At 39.3% G+C, this 19338-nt stretch overlaps 1 protein-coding gene across 7 annotated transcripts in view; it reads left to right on the top strand.

The window, feature by feature from the left end:
* The first annotated feature begins 2966 nt into the window (after window positions 1-2966).
* magi2b (membrane associated guanylate kinase, WW and PDZ domain containing 2b) overlaps window positions 2967-19338 on the top strand; it is a 71395-nt gene continuing 55023 nt past the window's right edge. For all 7 annotated transcript variants that reach the window (XR_013779216.1, XM_079345542.1, XM_079345543.1 and 4 more), the window contains exon 1: window positions 2967-3722. Coding sequence is in view for 6 of the 7 variants with exons in the window: in XM_079345542.1 (XP_079201668.1) it covers window positions 3425-3722 (298 nt within the window). In the remaining variant the exon portion in view is untranslated. The remainder of the gene's footprint in view (window positions 3723-19338) is intronic.

Genomic DNA, 19338 nt, shown 5'->3' with positions numbered 1-19338 from the left:
TGTGTGTGTGTGTGTGTGTGTGTGTGTGTGTGTGTGTGTGTGTGTGTGTGTGTGTGTGTGTGTGTGTGTGTGTGTGTGTGTGTGTGTGTGTGTTTGTGTGTTTGTGTGTGGGTTTGAAACTGATTTTAAACTGCTGCTCCAGTAACCCCTCCCCCCCATGTCTCTGAAAATTCTGTTTAATTTTAAAATCCAAAATGTCTTACAAACATTAGCGCTCTTTCTGCAGACTGAAGATAATATTTAATATATTTCTGATTTCTCGTTTTAAGCTCTCCCTTGTCAGTGGATAGAATAAAGATGATAAATATGGGATGAGTGTGCTCACCCTGTCGTGTCTGTGTGAAGGTGACTCTACTCCCCTCCGTCTCTACTGAGCAATAAAAACAACTTAGTGTGCATTTCTTCGCTTACAGCAAATGCACAAAGCAGAGAGTCAATGAGGGAGGCAGTGAGCTAAATCCATATAAGCTCTATTGAAATTCCCCCTCTGAGCGCGCAGACTGCCTCGTGTTATTGTATTTTTGCCTTCTGTTGTTGGCAGTCTGCTTTAGGAGGCTCATTGCTTTCTGTCTATAACGATGATATAAAGTAATATCCTTCTCTTTCGTCTTACCACCCCACCCAATATGCACAAACACAGCCACTAGGATATTAATACACAGTCTGCAAAGGATATGTGGATACTTCCGGATGAAAAATATGTTGTAGTTGTTCCAGGTGGGATTAATAGTACTCTGGTTTAAGATCATTTTTCCCCAAATTCCCATAAAAAACTTGAATAAACCCAAACCAAAAGTCTGCATTTATGCAGAGTTTGTCTAAGCACAGTTCTGGTCCATGTGAGAGTCCACAAAGACCCGGAGAGTGACTGCTGTACTCACACTGTCAGGACAACATTTCAGAGAGGCGATGAGATGCTTGAAGTGACTCCAAATTTAGTAGCTCCAGCTCAAAGCCCTGACAGCTGATGGCTTTTCTGTTTGTTCTTGTATCACACTTCTATTCACAAAGAAGGTCCAAAATAGAAAAATACTCTGATCCCAATATAGATAGATGAGCATGTAAAACAAAATTTCATGTCATGTAGGCCTACACAACAGAAATACAATTTATGCAAGAAAAAAGCTTCATAGAGACAGATTTCTGTTCTGCTTGAAGGCAGAATCAGCTGATTTCACACCTCAGAGCACAGGTAGCCTTAAATGAGCTGGTATGAGACTGGAAACCTGCAGAGTCTTAGTGCTGTGAAGCACACAATTCTTCAACCCTGCATCGCCCCACTGGCCTCTTGATGCTGCAGTGTTGACCTCCACCAGCAGAGGCAGGCCTTTAATCGCTTAATTCTGCTCGTTTTCTGGATTTTACCAGTTTGTATTCTGCACTGTGTTGGTTTGTCTACATCTAGTATTGTATACTTCATCATAATCTACTTTGAATTAGTGTCAGAAGCATCTGCTGTGACAAGAACATGCAATGTGACCTCGATGCTGAGCCACTGATGTAAATAAAGTGACAGTCAAAGTGAATTCAGTGCACTTCATGGAATATTTACTGCGTGCAAATGCACATGGCCTTGTATACGGTGAAGTAGTTTTGTAGCAAAGGATACTCACATTACAAAAGCACAAGTCCTTAAAACTCTCTCTGGCCCACTCGCACATGCAGACGCACACACACACAAACACACACACACGAGTCAGAGGCTTAGAAGAGGGACTTTCGTCCTCAGTAGAATTGGAGGAGCAGCTCTTTACTTTTCTCTTTAATAATGAATAAAACTTTACTTCACCCTGCTTCAGAAAGTCATGAATAAGTAATGGAAACAAAAGGATCTGTCATTTTATGACAGGCTTGGATTTGTATCATCGGAGTATAATTATGCAACAGTGACCAACTGAAACAGAGTGAGTAAAACCTGCATATGTGTGCATATGCAAGATATTGCTTTTTTACATTTCAACTGAGCGGTTGCTCTCACTTGCACCTCACTTTCTATTGGCTCATAAAGTTAACGTATAATGGGTTTTTTTTATACAAAGGGGAATTTGTCACAAAGCACAACATCAGTGATTTGTGACCACTGAGCATGCAGTCATTTGGCCCAAATTCAACATATTTATAAGAGAGCAATTTTTCTCCAACTTCATGTTCAAGTCAAGATGCTCAAATATTGATGTCAATGCAAGACTGATTTATTGCTTTATTGCTATATTCACTGTGTTTGTATTATGATGCAAAAACAGCATTGGAGGTTCTTCACCTTTGCATGTCAGAGAAAACTTGCCGCCCTGTGACTGGTGAATTCAGCCCTGAATGATTTACAATTTTGGAGATGGATGAAAATGTACCATGTCAGGAGTTATTCCTAATTAACCATTCATACAATCTTTCAGTACTTTAACCAACTGATTAATTTCTATTGTTTAACAATAAATTAACCAAATGTAATTAGGCTGACCTTTTGCTAACCTAAGGAGCAGATATCAGGATTTACTTTTTATGCATAGGCGTGGACATTTTCTGAACGATTAGTGATATTAGTTACAAAGTGTAATCAAAACTGATTTTAGTAATATGCCGATGTAAGCACTGTAAGAACTTGCTTTGCAGTAACATTGATAATGCCCATAATGTATCCATATCATTTTAACAATGGACCATGTTGGTCCAAAAACCCTTAAAAACTTAATTAATCTACAATAAATGATCACAGATTAAGTGCCATATGGTGAATACGCCTCAGGGGCCCCTCACCCCCTTAAGGGTCTAGATGTAATCAAACCAACTAAGGCTATATCTGCATAACATATAAAATCACACAGTAAGGTCATATAAAGTCTTTAGTGTACATTTGTATTGATTTGTTAATTCAATTAGCTTGTTTGGCTATGTTTATACCAGGCTAATGCTGTATTATTGGACTGAAAGCGAAAAAAAAAGATGAACATAAAGAGAATAATATTCTTCAGTTGTGTTTGCAGATTATTTGTATTTGTTGAGGTATTTAAGCAGTTCATTTCACATGTCATGTGTGAGATCACAGTGAGCCTGAGGAAGCGCCCCTGGCAGTGTAGCGAGAGTGAAGCGCCTCCTGTCTTATTTCCCCTCCTCTCTCCATCCTTTTACGCCGAACCAGAACCATTCATCTCTCCCCTCCTTCAGGCTTCACATCCGGGTCATCCGCCAGTATCTGTCTCTTGCGTCTGTGTGTCTGAGAGAGTAATAATTATTTCATCCGCCGCCGTGCTGTACTGCAGCTCTCTGCCCGTCTACGCGGCTCGCAGAGCGGACACTTTGCGTGGCGTGCACCGCCGATGTTGGAGCCACGGGCGCTGTAAAGCTGCAGCCGGTCGCACCGACGCAGGGATGAAACGGTAGGAGGCTTTTCTATGGGCCAGTCCGCGGTGATTAATTCGCCCTAACGATGTCTAAGAGCCTCAAGAAGAAAAACCATTGGACCAACAAAGTCCACGAAGCGGTGATAACCCGCGGGAAAGAAGGGGAGCTGGGGTTCGAGCTGAAGGGGGGCGCGGAGATCGGCCAGTTCCCCTACTTCGGCGAGGTGAAGCAGGGGAAGGGACTGATCCAGAGCGGCAAACTGGCCCAGGATGAGCTGCTGCTTGAGGTCAACAACATGCCGGTGGCCGGGCTCACCACCCGGGACGTGCTGGCTGTGATTAAACACTGCAAAGACCCGGTCCGCCTCAAATGTGTCAAACAAGGTGAGATACGACGAACACGAGAGTGACCGAGTCTCGGGTTAAAGAGGCGGGGAGGAGTGTGTGTGTGTGTGTGTGTGTGTGTGTGTAGCTTGTCTGATTACGATGTCAAAACAGTCATATCAAGCGTAACCCCAGGCTGAATCCGTTTGTGTAGTCTACACTGCACAAACCCTGCGCTCAGGCCTGTGTGCATCTAAATTCTAATTACGAGGTAATGATAGGTTCAGCCCACCAGGACCAGTTACTGTGATGGTTCTGTTGCAGCCGGGTTTGTCGTTTTTTGTTTATTACAGTGTCGCTGGTTCGATGCCACAACCCGGAGGGGGGTGTGTCCGTTTAGGCGTCATGCCACAGCCTGCGGTTTTCTCCCGATTCTAGTCGAGTACATGGGCTCGATTCTCCAGCAGGCCTGTGCCGTGGATCACATTTTTCTCTTTTTGCTGCTGTAGACAGAGAGGACAGACAGACAGACAGACAGACAGACAGACAGACAGACAGACAGACACACACACACACACACACACACACACACAAACACACACACTCATGCTTTAAACACCACACTCAGTCTGCTGGCTTCCAGTGCAGACTGTTATTACAGTTCAATTACACACTGGTGAACAATTACACCTCTGTAGCCCAATTACTGTTTAGCCCGTGTTCGCACTGATCAGTTCTGAATACTACACGTTTTAAATCCAACCTTCCTAATTTCCAACACGTCTACACACACACACACACACACACACACACACACACATTTTGCAGAAGTGGTAAATAATCGTGCATGTCTCTTGCTGTCATGCTCTGAGGAGTTTCTGAGTGTTCTGTATTTGTGAGCCCATGCAGTGCTTTGTGTAATTTGTGTGGCCTCTCGAGCTTGTTTGTATGTTTCTGAGCACAGTGTTGGATTTACTGCAACAGTGTTGACTGAGTGACCTGTTTCTGTCAGCCAGTGTAAAAGCACACAGGGTCTGTATAAGAGCAGAACATTGGATTGAAGGAACAGCAGAGGAGATGGTTATCATCACACCCTCTGAGGCTTTTCTTTAAGTCTTAATAAGTGGCTGCTTCTTCAGCCATGAAATGAGCATTACAGTAGCTTGTTTCTGGGACATGAGTAGGAATCAATTTATTTTTATTTTTGGACTTTGCAGAGTTTGCTCACAGAGAGCTTGCAGAGTGCTCGCTCAGAGTTTCAATGCGTTGCATCAATGTGATTGATTGTTGAGTTATAGCTGCTGACAGAGTGAGAGCATGGTCTTGTGATGTTCAAGGGGTTAAATGCTAATGTGCATGTATCCCAGACAGGTCCATTCTCTACCTTCCTCCCTCTTTCATCCATTTCAACATGAGTCTGTCTGTTTATTGGACTTCCCACCTCACAATGTGGTTTTTGCTAACATCATACTTGAGCACTCAGCTGTTTGTGCACAGCTTGTTGTTTCCTTCACTTCACTTCTTTCTCTATGCTGTCACACTACTATTTGACTTCCATACACTGTAGACTGGAGTGTATATTTAGGGGTCTGTCTGGCCTGGAGAGGAATCAGCTAGAAGCAGTCCATTTGTATTGTACAAACACACACACACACACACACACACACACACACACACACACACACACACACACACACACACACACACACACACACTGGTTCTGAGATGGAGGTCCTGTCTGAATATGTACTAGCGTCTGACTGCCATTGTGATATTGCATGCACAGTGAGAGTGAGGCCCTGACCTCCTCTGCATTCATGAGTGATGTCAGTAAACTAAACATGTTCAAATACACAGCACCTTACACTGCTTCATGGGGAATGTTACAAATCTGCTCCTGCTTTATTTTTGGTGCTGCTGTTTTTACAACACAGTTTATAGACTGAGACATGAGCACACATGAGTTGAATTGCTAAAGTCCTGTTCTTGCAACGTATTGTGCAGATCACAACATGCAGGGTTGACTACTGTATGAAGTCAACCTCGAGTGTTCATGAACGTGTTGAGCTGGAAATTATCAAAACAAATAATAATTTGGTCATTTGTTGCTCACTGTTTGTTTTGTTTAGTAGGTAAAATACTTTAATTTAAAAGAAGCCAGGAAATAAGTGTCTCAACAGAAGTGTTATGTATTCTCCTGTTGTGTGTGTGTGTGTGTGTGTGTGTGTGTGTGTGTGTGTGTGTGTGTGTGTGTGTGTGTGTGTGTGTGTGTGTGTGTGTGTGTGTGTGTGTGTGTTTGTGTACATGTGTGCAATGTTTCAGTGTGCTGTCTTGTAAATGGATGAATACATAATGGATCCCAAACAACAACAACATAAAACTTGACTCGAGAAAGAAAACAAACATCTTTTTGAAGATGATGTAAGTGATATTTCACTCCAGCTTCCTCACAGGAGAAACTCTAACATGTCACAGTAGCGACACAAGCTATTCAATGAATGATGTGTGTTTTCCATTTTATCAGGGTGTTGTTGTTTGTGCTGGCTCACTGTCACACTCTGATGAACACAGAGAAACTTCAATAAAACAAAGGCCTCTTTACGCATTAACTTAGACTATCTTATTATAATTATAACTTAAAGGCCCACTGCCAAAATTAGTATCTTTACTTTTTTAAGTTCAGATACTATTAAATTGCTTTTGGTCAAGAAAGAGAACAAACTATCCAATGCATTTGTTCAAAAAAATTAGTATAAAATAAATAATTTACATTGCTGCCTTTGCTGTTCAGTTCTCGGCTTTGTCTTCAATGGCAACATTATCTGATAAACATCTCTCGTGTGTTTGTCTCCACATCAGTAATCAGAAACCAGCTGCTCGGCTCAGTCAGGCAGATTTATAAAAGTGCCATGAAGATCATAACCACCGAGAGGTGTTAGAACAGAAGTACGAAGAGGGGAGAAGTGTGAATCACTGTGTGTTTGTGTGTGTGTGTGTGTGTGTGTGTGTGTGTGTGTGTGTGTGTGTGTGAGTGTGTATGTGTGTGTGTGTGAAATGTAACTGAGAAAGAGAGGTGGAGTCTTAAGAGAAGAGTCTGGTGAAGGTGTGAGAATATTCACTTTGAGGAACATAGAATATTCCATCTTGTTATTTATTTTTAGCCCATTTCTGTCAGATCCTTCATTATTAAAAATCTCAATAAATATTTTAAAGTGCATTTTTCTTTTATTATGAAGTGACGTTGTTTTGCTGGATTTTCACAACAACTAAAAACACAAAAAAATGACAGTGGAGTTGTCTTTTCTTTCTCTTTTCCTCTGACACAATAGAATCAGATTCCAATTCATAAGACATTGTTTTGTCAAGCTATTTAATAATTTAATGATTTTATTTTTTATTATACATTTATTATTTGTTCATCAATCTTTTATCCTGTTTATAAAATGGGATGTTTATGAAAAATAAAAAATGTATCTGCTTTTTTAAGTTGTCTTTAATTGGCATTAATCTTTGTCATAAATAGCTATGGCCCAAATACAGTGATATAAATAACTTTGTTGCCAGCTATTTTTGGCCTTGAATTTTGTTATTCAGAATACTTTAGAGCCATCGTTGCAAACTTAATCAAACACAATTTGATTTTATTCAAATAAACAGAACATTAAAAATTCTGTTTTCCTACCTGAAACTTCTTAAAATTTAGGATTCAAAATGAGATCTGCTGGAAAGCTTAAATAATGTCACTGTTTTCTAATATTGCCTGTTTGGAATATAATTCCAATAGTTTTTGCCCCTCTGAGAGTGTAGCTGAAAAAGGCCTCAGGAGAGCTCCTGCACAGAGGTTCAAGAGAATAATATGTGGCTTTCGTAGGGAAAACAACACAAGTTCAAAATGTTAACATGCCCTGGAACATTTAAGTGGAACACAGCCAGCCACATGTCACACTGTGCAGCAGCTCTCGGACATAGCAGATATGTAGGGCAGACCTGGGAGCTCTTGGTTTTTCTAATGAAACTATGACTACACACCAGATGGAGAGATTCTACCAGGATATCTGAATTATTTAATGTTTTTCTGTAAACTTAGGACAGAAGAGCTTTGTGAAATCTGTATCCCCTTCACAAGGTGCAACACCGGTCAAAGTTTGTCACTGGAGCAAAGCAGACTTCTGTTTTAAAACTAGCAAAAAGGGATAGCCAAAATGTTGGGACTTAGCTGAGGACTTTGACACCAGCTGACATTTGAATGTTTAGCAAAAGAAAAGTACAGAGTAAAGCTACTTCTTCATTTGTTTCCAATTCATTTTAACTGATAGTTTGGAATACATAAAAATCACAACCATGGACTAGCAGGACAGTGGTCACATCCATGCTTATGTTTGCCCTACTTTCTCAAGGATTTGAAGAGGAGGAATTATTGATGAATTTGGCAAATGTAGCGTTATCTAACACAAGGTTTGGCTGGAGACGCTGCAGTGTAAGCCTCCTCCAGCCAAATGAAGTGCAGAACAGAGTTTCTATCTTTACTCTATACTCCTACATGCTGGCTCTTGTTTGTAGCTAAACATTTAAACAGTATAAATAATTTATTCTATGCTAATTCGGCACACCTTGTCTGTGGAAGTTTGGAAATTTGACATTGACCATATTCATTATGCACCGTATACAGTACACATTCTTCATCCCTAGCATGTGATTTAATTGCACTGTGGCGAGGCCTCTGCAGTGTCTTACTGTAGCCACATGATGCAGAAAAAAAGAACAACATCTTTGAATGTCTCATTTCACTTTGAAAAATGTCTGAGAGCTCAGTTGACGAGTCAGAAGAAGCATCGACCTTATGACGTCAAACATTTCACGTCCACAGCTTCTTTTAGCTGGTTTCGTAACAAGTTTCTTTATCCCTGGTTAAATTAATTTCAAAACCTTTGATCTATCAGAAGATCCCAAAGTTTATTGCAAAATAAAAGCAGGTTTGAATTCAAACAGCAAGTTAAGTACTCTCAGCTTATAACAGTTGAAGATTAAAGCTAAACAATTTCTATTTTAAATGCCGAATAATGGAATTTCAGACTAATAATTCGACCCACCCTGAGTGTGAAATCAGAGAAAAATGTCCGCCATGTGAAGAGTACATGTCCAAAGCTTGACAAGTCTTTTATGCCAGTTGTTGAGCTGCATGGTTGTTTGAAGGAGGAATGCTGCATGTAAGCACAAATCTAAAGATTTTCCTGTTTATTTACAGAATCTATGCACTTAGGGATTGTTTGGAGATGTCAAGTATTCTGACCTGCTGTTCGGCTCCTGTCAGTCTTCTTAAAGTGAGAACAGTACTGAAGGACAGATGGAGCGGAGGGAAAAGGGCGACCTTCTTCTCCTCGCATGTCACTTTGGTAAAGAATCAGAGCATAACATCCTGTCCACTCAGTTGGTATTAATAACTCACCAAGAGATGAGTTTTGTCAGAGGCGGAGAAGGATTTTATGGAGGGTGGAAGCTTCTGGAGCTCAGCTCAGAGGATCAAACTCAAGCTCAGCCAGCAAATGACCAGATATCTAACTTGTCCAGTTAAGTGAATTAGGTCAATGTAATTCTCCTCAGTGTGGACACAGTGTTCAGGATGATCTTGGCTTCTGCATGTGTCTGTCACATGGATATAGAAATGGTGTTTGAAGAAGGCTTTGTGAGAGCACTTTCATGATCCCTCAATCTTCATGGGGTCAGAGTTGTTTTCACCAACCATCTAATGTATTTGCGTCCTAAAAGTGATGTATGATCGCTTGAATTAGTTTGTGGCCCTCTGAGATGGCAGATGGCTGAACAAGAAGTTGACCAAAGAAATGAGTCAGGTTAAAGTATTTTTTTCTGAATAATAACACAGACCTTTCAGCGATGGATCACCATGGCAATGTGAATTTATGATGATGTGTGGTCATATTTACACAAATAGGCTGTTGCCTTCAGAAACACTTCATGCGGCTCAGACGCAATACCATGTTCTAATGATTATGTGTGGGAATGTGTGTATACTGTGTGTGTGTGTGTGTGTGGGGGGGTGTTTAGTGTTAGTTTTTGTGCTTGTTTGTTTTATATGCCAGTTGTTCATGTGTCCATAGCTTACCTTTTGCTTGTTTTGTAAATGTTATGTATGGATACATTACCTTGCACATCATATTAAGGCAACGCATCATATTATCTGTGCTAAGTCAACAAAAATGATCAGCACATTTTCCTCAATCTATATCAACATGGCAACCATTGAAAATGTTTACCATGCATTTGTGGTAAAATCATTTTGTCCTCTTAAGTGTGTATTGGTGTTTATTTATTTATATACTTCCAACCACTTGGTGGAGCATTTGTGCTCTCAATTATTGGTAGACGTTTTTTTAAGAAATGTTCCTATAATCAAATGCTCGTCTGCTATAGATGAATGTTACCTCATGGAATAAAGCAACAATAAAGCAAAGCTCTCCTAAAAATTCTAATCTGACTTCAGCTGATGGACAAACTGGCAAAGTTATTTAACAAGATTACATAACAGTGACCACTTTTTTGGCTTTTTTAGCAACTAGCTTTGAAGCTAAACTTTGGCTGTCAATAAAACATTTTAAAATGACTTCATACAAGTATATTTTGCTTATAGAAAGAAAAGATCAACCTTGTGCTGATATGTTAGACCCCTGTCATTGTATTATGTGACTGATGTTACATTTGCATTGAATACACTACTTTACTTATGTACTTGGACAAATTACCAGTTTCAAATATCAAATAAATGAATCAATTTATGAATATATGATTTAATCATATTTAAAATATCATCATATGATAATATGGTCTAATGTAGGAAAGTCAAAAATGAGAAGTGTAAAAGTCGGCCTGCCTCACTTTCAAAACCTTAGCTAAATTGAGTTACTTTCCAGTCCTATGTGAGGTCCTGACAGCGCGTCCGTGTTCTCCCTCTGGCTTTTGTCACTCTGCAGGGAGGGAGAGTTCAGTGAAGCCACCGAGACACCACCATACCTCGCCTCCAGAGATGGAGGCAGTGGAGATATCTGGCTTATCTCAACCAATGCATCAATGTGAACGTGAAGTCTAGAAGTTATAAACTCTGTGGGTGGACTTCTGTGTCTGTGTGTTCCCTCTGCTGGCTCACACAGTAAGGCATTAGGTCTGCCTTCAAAATGATATTTAGCTAATTTTCTGTCTGTAACTGAGCGCTCCCTTCTTTAGTTTCACAGAGTCATATCTTTTTCAGTCAGGCATAACAGCACAGAAGGCAGCGTATGGTTTACATTCATTGACATAGTGTAGATTAGCCTTCAGCGCTAATCTGATCGCTTTGCTGCGGGCTTGAATTCTGAATGAGAAGGATTATAAAAGCTGTAGCCAGCTGCTTAAACTGGTGGATGGCTACCAACAATGTTCTGACTTTGTAAAGAGGCTCACCATCATTCCTGAGCTGAGTATCTTGAATGACAGCCAACACAGTATTATTCCCTCTGAATATATAAAACATTAGACAATATTAAGATTTAAGCCCTTAAAAATTCATAAAAACCTAAAATCTTTTAAAAACCCTAATTCTTTGCGTCTTTTATTTATGCCAAATACTATTTATAATGGGTTTGAGGAAAATCCAACTATCACCTGAATTTACCTTGTCACTCTGCCTCATAAAATGCGTTATTTGTAAATGCATCAGCTCACAAAAGAGATAGTGTCTAGACGGTACAGATATGAACATAAACTGCACTGCTGCCATCATCATGTTCATTGCAGCGGCAAGCAGCTCCCTGTCTTACAGGAATAATCTCATCTCTTGTGTTTTAATGCTTTGTTTGCATTCAGGATAATTTCCTCCTTGTAGTTGATAGTTAACACCAGTAGAGGACGCTAGCTGTCTGATCAGCAGAAGGCCAGAAGCAGACTCCATCACTGCACTTCCTTCCTAAACAGGAGATTATGGTCAAATTTAGAACTACAAATTCAGAAGTAATGATGTTTATTAAAGCACCATAAATGTTTCATCACTGGCATAGACATGGATTTGTAAATGGCTTTTTATTTTTCATACCTAAGCTTTTTAAGACTGAGTGCTGTTCTGATTGTAGCCTGTCTAGAATAATGCTGCATGTTGCAACAAATGTAACTGAACATAATAAGAGGAAGTTCAAGATTGTTTTATAACCAACCAACCTCTCGGTGTCCTTTTCTCCCATAGCAGATTGGTGTTCGAGATTACAGAGCTTCTGATTGAGCATTGAAGGAGTTGTTTTTGTTAATATACTTCAAAAATCAACAAACAAAATGAAAGCTTAACTTACATGTTCATTGCATAGTGGTGTAATTTATTCAAAAATCTAATGTCATAAATAAAGAAAATCTTCAACCTAAAAATACAAAGCTGCAAAATCTTAGGAATCTTTGTTTTACAGAAATAATATAAAGAAAAATCTGACAATAGATTTAGGTATGCCTTTTTGTTAACCTTTTCTTACTTTGTTCTTAGATCCAGATTTTCTATTTAAATCATGTTTTTGGTCTTTGAAGCCCGAGAAGGTGGAGGTCACAATGGAATGACTGAAATTGCAAAATGTCAATTTGTTAAGGTCTTACAAGTATTTGCTTCCTCATGTTGTAAATTGCTTCTTCTAAACAACTGTGTCTGCTTGGTGTGCATCCCAAGCACACAATTCCTGTTCATAACCTTCATTCTGATATTTGATGAAGGAAATAAGAGAGCTAAATTCAGCTAAACTGTGCTGAGTTGATCAGTACAATTTAGCTGAATTTATTTCATATTAAATCTTGGAGCATGAAGGGCTACTGCAGTTGGATAAACAGACTTTATTTGACTTACAGACTGTCGCAGTCAAGTGGAACATTGGAGAAAAGATTCATTTCAAAACTCATAGGGCAGTCTTCTCTCAGCCACATACAGAATTAATTTTATCTGTACTAACTGGAAACACATCCCTGCTGGTTTAAGCCCAAAGGCTATCGACCCCTGTTCCCCCATACCAATGAATATCTCATCATTCTCTGTTACCTTCAGGACCCCTTCAATATCTCTTCTCCCCCATTTCTCCTGCCACTCAACAAAGGATAACATGAATATACATTTGCCCTTTCTTCACAGATTGTTTTCCTTTCTCTATCCTCCCTGAACTTCTTCTGCATGTTTCAGTCAATTGTCATTTTGATGCATCCTTCCTGACAAAGTGTGAGGTGCACCGCTGGAACTGGAGAGTGCAATTACTGTAGTGGTGACAAATATCTCCATATAATTGCATTCAAAACAGGAGCCATTGCTTGCACACACAAAAAAATAACACACACACACTTGTGTCCTTCGCTATTTATCTCGTCAGCATCCGGATATGTGATGTGAGCGACGATGAGTAACTCATTTGTTCGCTGTGGGAGGAGGAAGATCATACGAGGACTATAAGGGCTCCTTTTTTGAGTCCTGAATTCACCTGTGTAGCGTAGCCTTGTTTCTCTTACTGTCACTCACAGGGTGAAAATGTTTGTCTGGCCTTGATTACAGCGTTGTAGAGAAAGGATGGAGAAACATCATCATTAAGACTAGTCTCAGGATGGGGGGGATCAATACAAAGACCTTTAGGAGAAACGCTCTGTCATTTACTAATAATGGGCCATGCCGCCTGCTGTAATAACACCATTAGGGGTACTGGAAAAACATACTCAACGGATACTAGGCTAGAAAGTCTGTACATATACAGTATAAGTCACATACACTGGCCCTCTTGGTCAGATGGGGATACACTTATCCACTGGAGAGGTGGATGGAGAGATAATCAGAAAAAAAAGAATTTTGTAGTTATGTCGGATGTGAGAAAGGAGCTACAAGAAAAAATGGGTCAAGACGACCATAAATAAATTGAATGAGTGGGTAAAGAAAGTGGGAAGCTACAAAATAAGCTCTTGGTAGGAAAAGGCGCCATGTTCAGGTAAACAACACAGAAATCTTTTCAACGTAAATCATTCAGAAGTTCTTTCTTTAGTAACATGACATGAAGTGCAGAGGACAGAGCATTAATAAATAGGCTAAGTGCACAAAGACCAAGCTAGGCCTATGCACCTTAAAGCTATACTTTGAAGATGAGCTCTTCTTTTGTTATACTATTATTTGATTCAGTTTCCTGACATATTTCTATTTATCATACATTCACTTTACAGTGACTCATCACGGTTCGGTACGAGGAGTTCACCGAAGTTTTACGATCTTTAGCAAAGGCTAAATAAAGCAACATTGCGAGTTTATCGCCAGTCTTTTAAAGTAGAAACCAATATGAAGGTTTGTGTGATCATTTGAGGTTACTTTAGTGGGAGTTGGTTAAAGATACAGTGGCTCAGCTACTTTTCTGTTTAAACTAGCTCAGAACATTTTTCTTATTTAAGATAGCCTATTTCGTTTTTGATTGATAATGATTTACGTGAAGATTTTTATTTTTTTTTTCTACCTAACTTCAGGTGCCATTTTTTTGTTTTGTGAAAGTACAGCTTGCTAAGTAACTCACCGTCATAATATTTTATAGCTGACACAGGTGCAAAGCATCGATTGGTTCCACTGCAGTTTATTATTATTTCTATTCTGGACACAGTTTCACTCAGGTCATAATAATCTGGAGGAAAACAGCCAAGGCTACTTATTAATGAAATAGACCAATATATATTTTATTAAGCCTATAATTGTGCAGGATATCAGTGTCCATCTGTTTCAGGGGTTGCTGTTGGTATTGCTGGAAATGCGTCTGTGTTTGTTAAGAAAAACATGAAGGGGGTGAGAGATAGTGTTCATGATAATGTTCACGCAGAATATGGATGAGGAAGATGTACAATATATTCCTCCTTTTCAGTTGTGTATTTCAGAAGTGTAGGCCTCTATGCTGACTTTTGACCTGAAGTTGTGTACTTCTCTGTGCCCTGCGTGACCTCTTGTGGTAGTGCAGGCAAGCTATCGATTACCAACGTATCTCTGTAAAAAGCGTTTGTGTACTATATGCCGGTTTAACTCGTGATAGTTCAGTTCTTTTTTTTAAAATATCAAATCAACATCATCATGTACAAGAATAACAAGGACATTTGCACGTTATATTGACGTTTACTAAGGGATTAAGGCAGAGAAAGAATCATATTTAAAATGGAGCAGAACAATAATCAGATGAAAATGAGGCAGGAACAGCATATGATTGGTTGTATACCGCTGACGAAACCACTGACTATCCAATAACAGCCCAAAACTAGCAGCTCGAAGAAACATGAGTGAGCAGTCAAAAAGGGGGTGAATGAGATACAGCTGATCGTAAAGCCAATTAAAGTCATCATGACTGAACTTACAGTTGAGCTTCTTTGACATGCCATGAGCTAGCTAACAGTTAGCTGTTTGATTTCAGCCAGAGTATCATCAGTAAATGCTATCACTTATATTAGAGATGGCAACTTGTTTAACAAACCTTTATTAACATCCACGTTAGTATTCCTACTGACTGTGTATCGTTATCCAACAAACGTTCACACACACATACATACACATATGAGTCAGTCTAGAGAAGACTGTGACACATTAACACAGCTAAGATGTACATCCAATTGGACAGCCCCTGAGTTTACTCACTGTGGTTGTGCGTGCTTTTGTGGCGTGTTTTTTTTTTTTTTTGCTTTTCTTTGTAAAATGAGGGAGCCTGTGGGGAAATTAGGGACTGTGTTTATGAAAGAATCAAGCTAACATAGGCATGATGCATTGTTTTGCATGTCATGGTCTGTCTTGTGTTCTTCTGATCATTTGCATGCAATGTTGCCCTTCAGTGCATGAATGTTAGGTGTCAAAGTTCGTAAGTTGGCATTCATTCCTGAAGCATGGCTGCAGGGTTGTGAAGGATAAAAGTTGGTATTGAAGGATAAAAGTTGCTATTTCATCCTTTTCCTAAATGTTGTTAATATAAATCTGACTCCTCTAAATAATTACCTCAAATCTCTCTGCGCATTCTTTTGATGGGATGAGAGGAATGACTGGAGGCGTCTCTTTCAGGTTAACAGAGTTTATTAACCCGATGAATCAAGAATAGAAGTTACAGAGTCTCTGGGTTCAACACTACGCGTCCCTGACAACAGACAGATGCTGGATCAGTTCACGAAGTCTGAGCCCCGACTATCTTTCCCTGAACCCTTTTATACATTAGACAGAGAATATCTAACCAAATAATGCGTTTGAGAATGTGCAGTTTTCTTCCTCCGATTGGGGCAACTTCCAAATTATGCGTCTTCGGATGAGTGGTTCCCCTTCTCTCATTGGTGCATCAAACTCCCGAATCCTTTCACCATCTGTAGGGGAAGACACATCCTGCCTGGCCTGTTTCTTATCACAAGAAAGACATCTAGTCTAGTAACCAATTCCTTTTAAGGAGAAGACAATTTAGGTAATTAAGAATCCAGACTCACTCAACCTATATAAAAGTGGGTGAGTGATTAACTGTTCAGGGCCTTAAACTAAACCTATGTTTCAGTTGGTGAGTGATTCAGGTTAAAGGGCCACATCAAACACGTGTTGGAATGTGCATTCACTCCGACAAGCCCTCTTCACACAAACACCTTACTGAAAAGTCAGACAATTTTATTAACACACACAAACCTGGAATAAAACATGATAAAATAACTGGTATAATATAAATGTAAGCGAACATCATTCAAACTGTAAATATCAAACCTTTCCTTTGGACCGGGTGATGAAACTTTATTGCAGTAAACACTTTGATTATAAGCAGAAAAGGCCTAATATTCTATCAGTTGTATGCTCTAAAGAGTTTAGCAGTTAAACATTGTGAGGAGAGAAATTCAGAGTATCAATGTGTCACGGTTGTTAGTAGAGAGGGCTTGTCAGAACTACTGTAATTATCCATTTCAAATCCAACAAAAAGGCCAATGCTAGTTTCTACATATCTTTAAATTCTCAAGTCAACACATTGCTTATACAAACCATGCAACTGAGCAACAAACACGTTTTTAAAAATCAAAACACTAAATCAAACCATTTTGTTTTGACTTTTTGAATTACGTCTAGACTTAAATGTGTGTTGCAAAAAAGTACATTATTAATATTTGGTTTCCGACATTATTTACTATCAATTATCACTCTCTGAACGTATTCTCATACACTCTTTCTGTTTCCACATCCTCTATCATACTTTTAACTTATTATTTGATTTGTCAATTATCAAATATTATGAACTACATCTGACTTAAAGTCAATGACTACTTGTTGATATTTCTTAATGGTTTTTAATTCTCTTTCCACTGTATTGAGCAGCAGATCCAAACTATTCCCGGAGCAAATTAGTGTCTTCAACAAAGAAAACAATTTAGACACTCAACAGATATAATTTATGTTCAAACAGTTTGGGACCTAGCATCGAACCTTGTGGAACCCCACCGCTGTCTTTCAACATATCAGAATCTGCGTTATTTATTTAAACATATTGATATCTATTATTAAGCTAATTTCTTAACCGTGCATGTGCTATCCCTCTAATACCATGTCGCTCTGGTTTTTTCATTAATAATCCAGCATCAATAGTGTCAAATGCTTTCTTCAAATCTTTGAATACCCCCCCCATATTCCATATTGTTTATTGCCATAGATATCTCTTCTGCCAGTTCCATTCCTGCCATCAAAGTGGGCTTTTTTCAATAAAATTGTCAAATCTTTTCACAAACAATTTGTCTAAAATGTTTGAGAACTAGGAAAGAAGAGAGATTGGTCTATAATTGGAAAATATTTGTCTTTATCCATTTTAATAAATGGTAATGACTTTTACTGTTTTCATTTTTCTGGGTATACTTGTTCAGAAGAATTGATGTGTAGATGTGTCATGGCTTCACAGCACATTCAATGATGTTGTCACTAGTGACATGTCTGTATTTGTGAAATCACTGGATTTTAGTTATTGCATGCACTTAAAACAAACAAAAACAAAATGGATCAAATTAAAAAGAAACGGACAGTACGATTAGTGATAAGATAAGACCTTGCCAAAGTTTTGTATGGACTTCCAACATCATAACTTTAACATCTGTCTGTAAATATGGATCAGCATAATAGATTTCCTTTTATTACCTGGATGTGTTACTAGTTATGTGCTCTACCTTGAAAAACGTTCGACGTCTGTCTCTTGCACATTGCAGTGTACAACAAAAATGTCCATCAATAAAAGCCCACAATGAAATTCTGCATGGTTGTGGTAGGGAATCAATTTGAAATCTTCTTCATTGGTACCACTTCTCTGTCCCTGCATCAGTCTCTTTAAACTGTATTTTGAATTGAGGGCAGAACATTGCCCCAATTACCTACAAAGGTAGATTGTTTAAGGTTATTTTTCTTGGATGTCTTTGCCCAGTTATATTGCTGTAGTGTCGTCGGTAAGTAGATAGATGTGTTTACAGATTAGCTTATTTTGTGTTGCTAAGCAACAAAGGCATTAGAGTATGTTGTGTTTTTTATGGTTGATTCTCATGAACCTGGTTTGACATGCTTATCCAGGGTTTCCTGATGCACTGTAGTGTAGAAAATACTACATAAAGACTTTTGTTTAAATGGTCACACATTTTTTATTTCTATATTTTTAAGGATATGTGTAATTCAATTCTTGGCTGTTTGAGGGGGAGTGGATGGAAAGGGGACTACGTGACTTGCAAGGACTAAAGCTTTACCTCACAGAAGCCTCTGTAAACACGGTCTACCTTGATACTGTGATATTTTCATTGTTTGTGAATAGATGGTGGAGAAATGGTGCATTTCTCCACATTATCAGAAATGCACAGAAATGGTGCCCCCCATTGCTGTGCTACAGTTCGGAAATCATTCAAATACTCATTCCTACATTGTTAAAACTGTCAGCTACAAAAAAAACTGTGATATTTACAGCACAGTCAGAGAGTTAAATGATATCAATCCTCCACACTTTGCTGCTTTAAGTGTTAAGCTGAGCAATCATATCATGATCATGTTTTTCTGTGTTGGTGTTAATTTAATTTTTGACCGAACCTTGCCCAAGAATTTGCTCAAGGCCTCTTCACTGGTGTCTGCAGCTGTGTGCTTATGAGTGAGAGTGTTTAACCTCAGTGTGACATATGCTGCTGCCTTTCACAGTATTTCTCTCTAGTCAGTGACGTCTACACAAGGTCAAACAGGGAGAGAATCTGCTGGGCAAGGCACACCGTATTTGAGGTTGTCAGGGAGCAACTGGGTGCACTCACGTAAACGCTCTTAGACACAATTACAAATGCTTTCAAAAACATGAATATGTGTTTTCTACTCTTAAAAATGCCTCTCTCTGAGCCTTTTTTTCCCTCTCAGCTCGAAAACACAAACCATACAAGCGCAACAAAATTCCAGTGCAGTAACAGCAGCAGCAGATAGGGGCTGCTCCAGGACTGTGGAAGCTCTTCAGCCAATCCGATGGCTGGTTGTTAGGATCCCGGCTTCCCACTGGCACATCTCCTTCTCGTCTCTTTTCTCCTGACGGTCGTCGTCTCTCACCATCTCTCCGTGTCTCCCTGCATCTCCCTTCCCCCTCGTCCTCGCCCTTTCCTCTGGGATTAAAATTGGCTGCAGTCAGGTGCTGGTTTTGTGTGTGTGTGTGTGTGTGTG

This window comes from Symphodus melops, assembly GCF_947650265.1.
Source record: "Symphodus melops genome assembly, chromosome: 6".
Lineage (NCBI taxonomy): Eukaryota > Metazoa > Chordata > Actinopteri > Labriformes > Labridae > Symphodus > Symphodus melops.
This window is presented reverse-complemented; position numbering and strand designations above follow the sequence as displayed.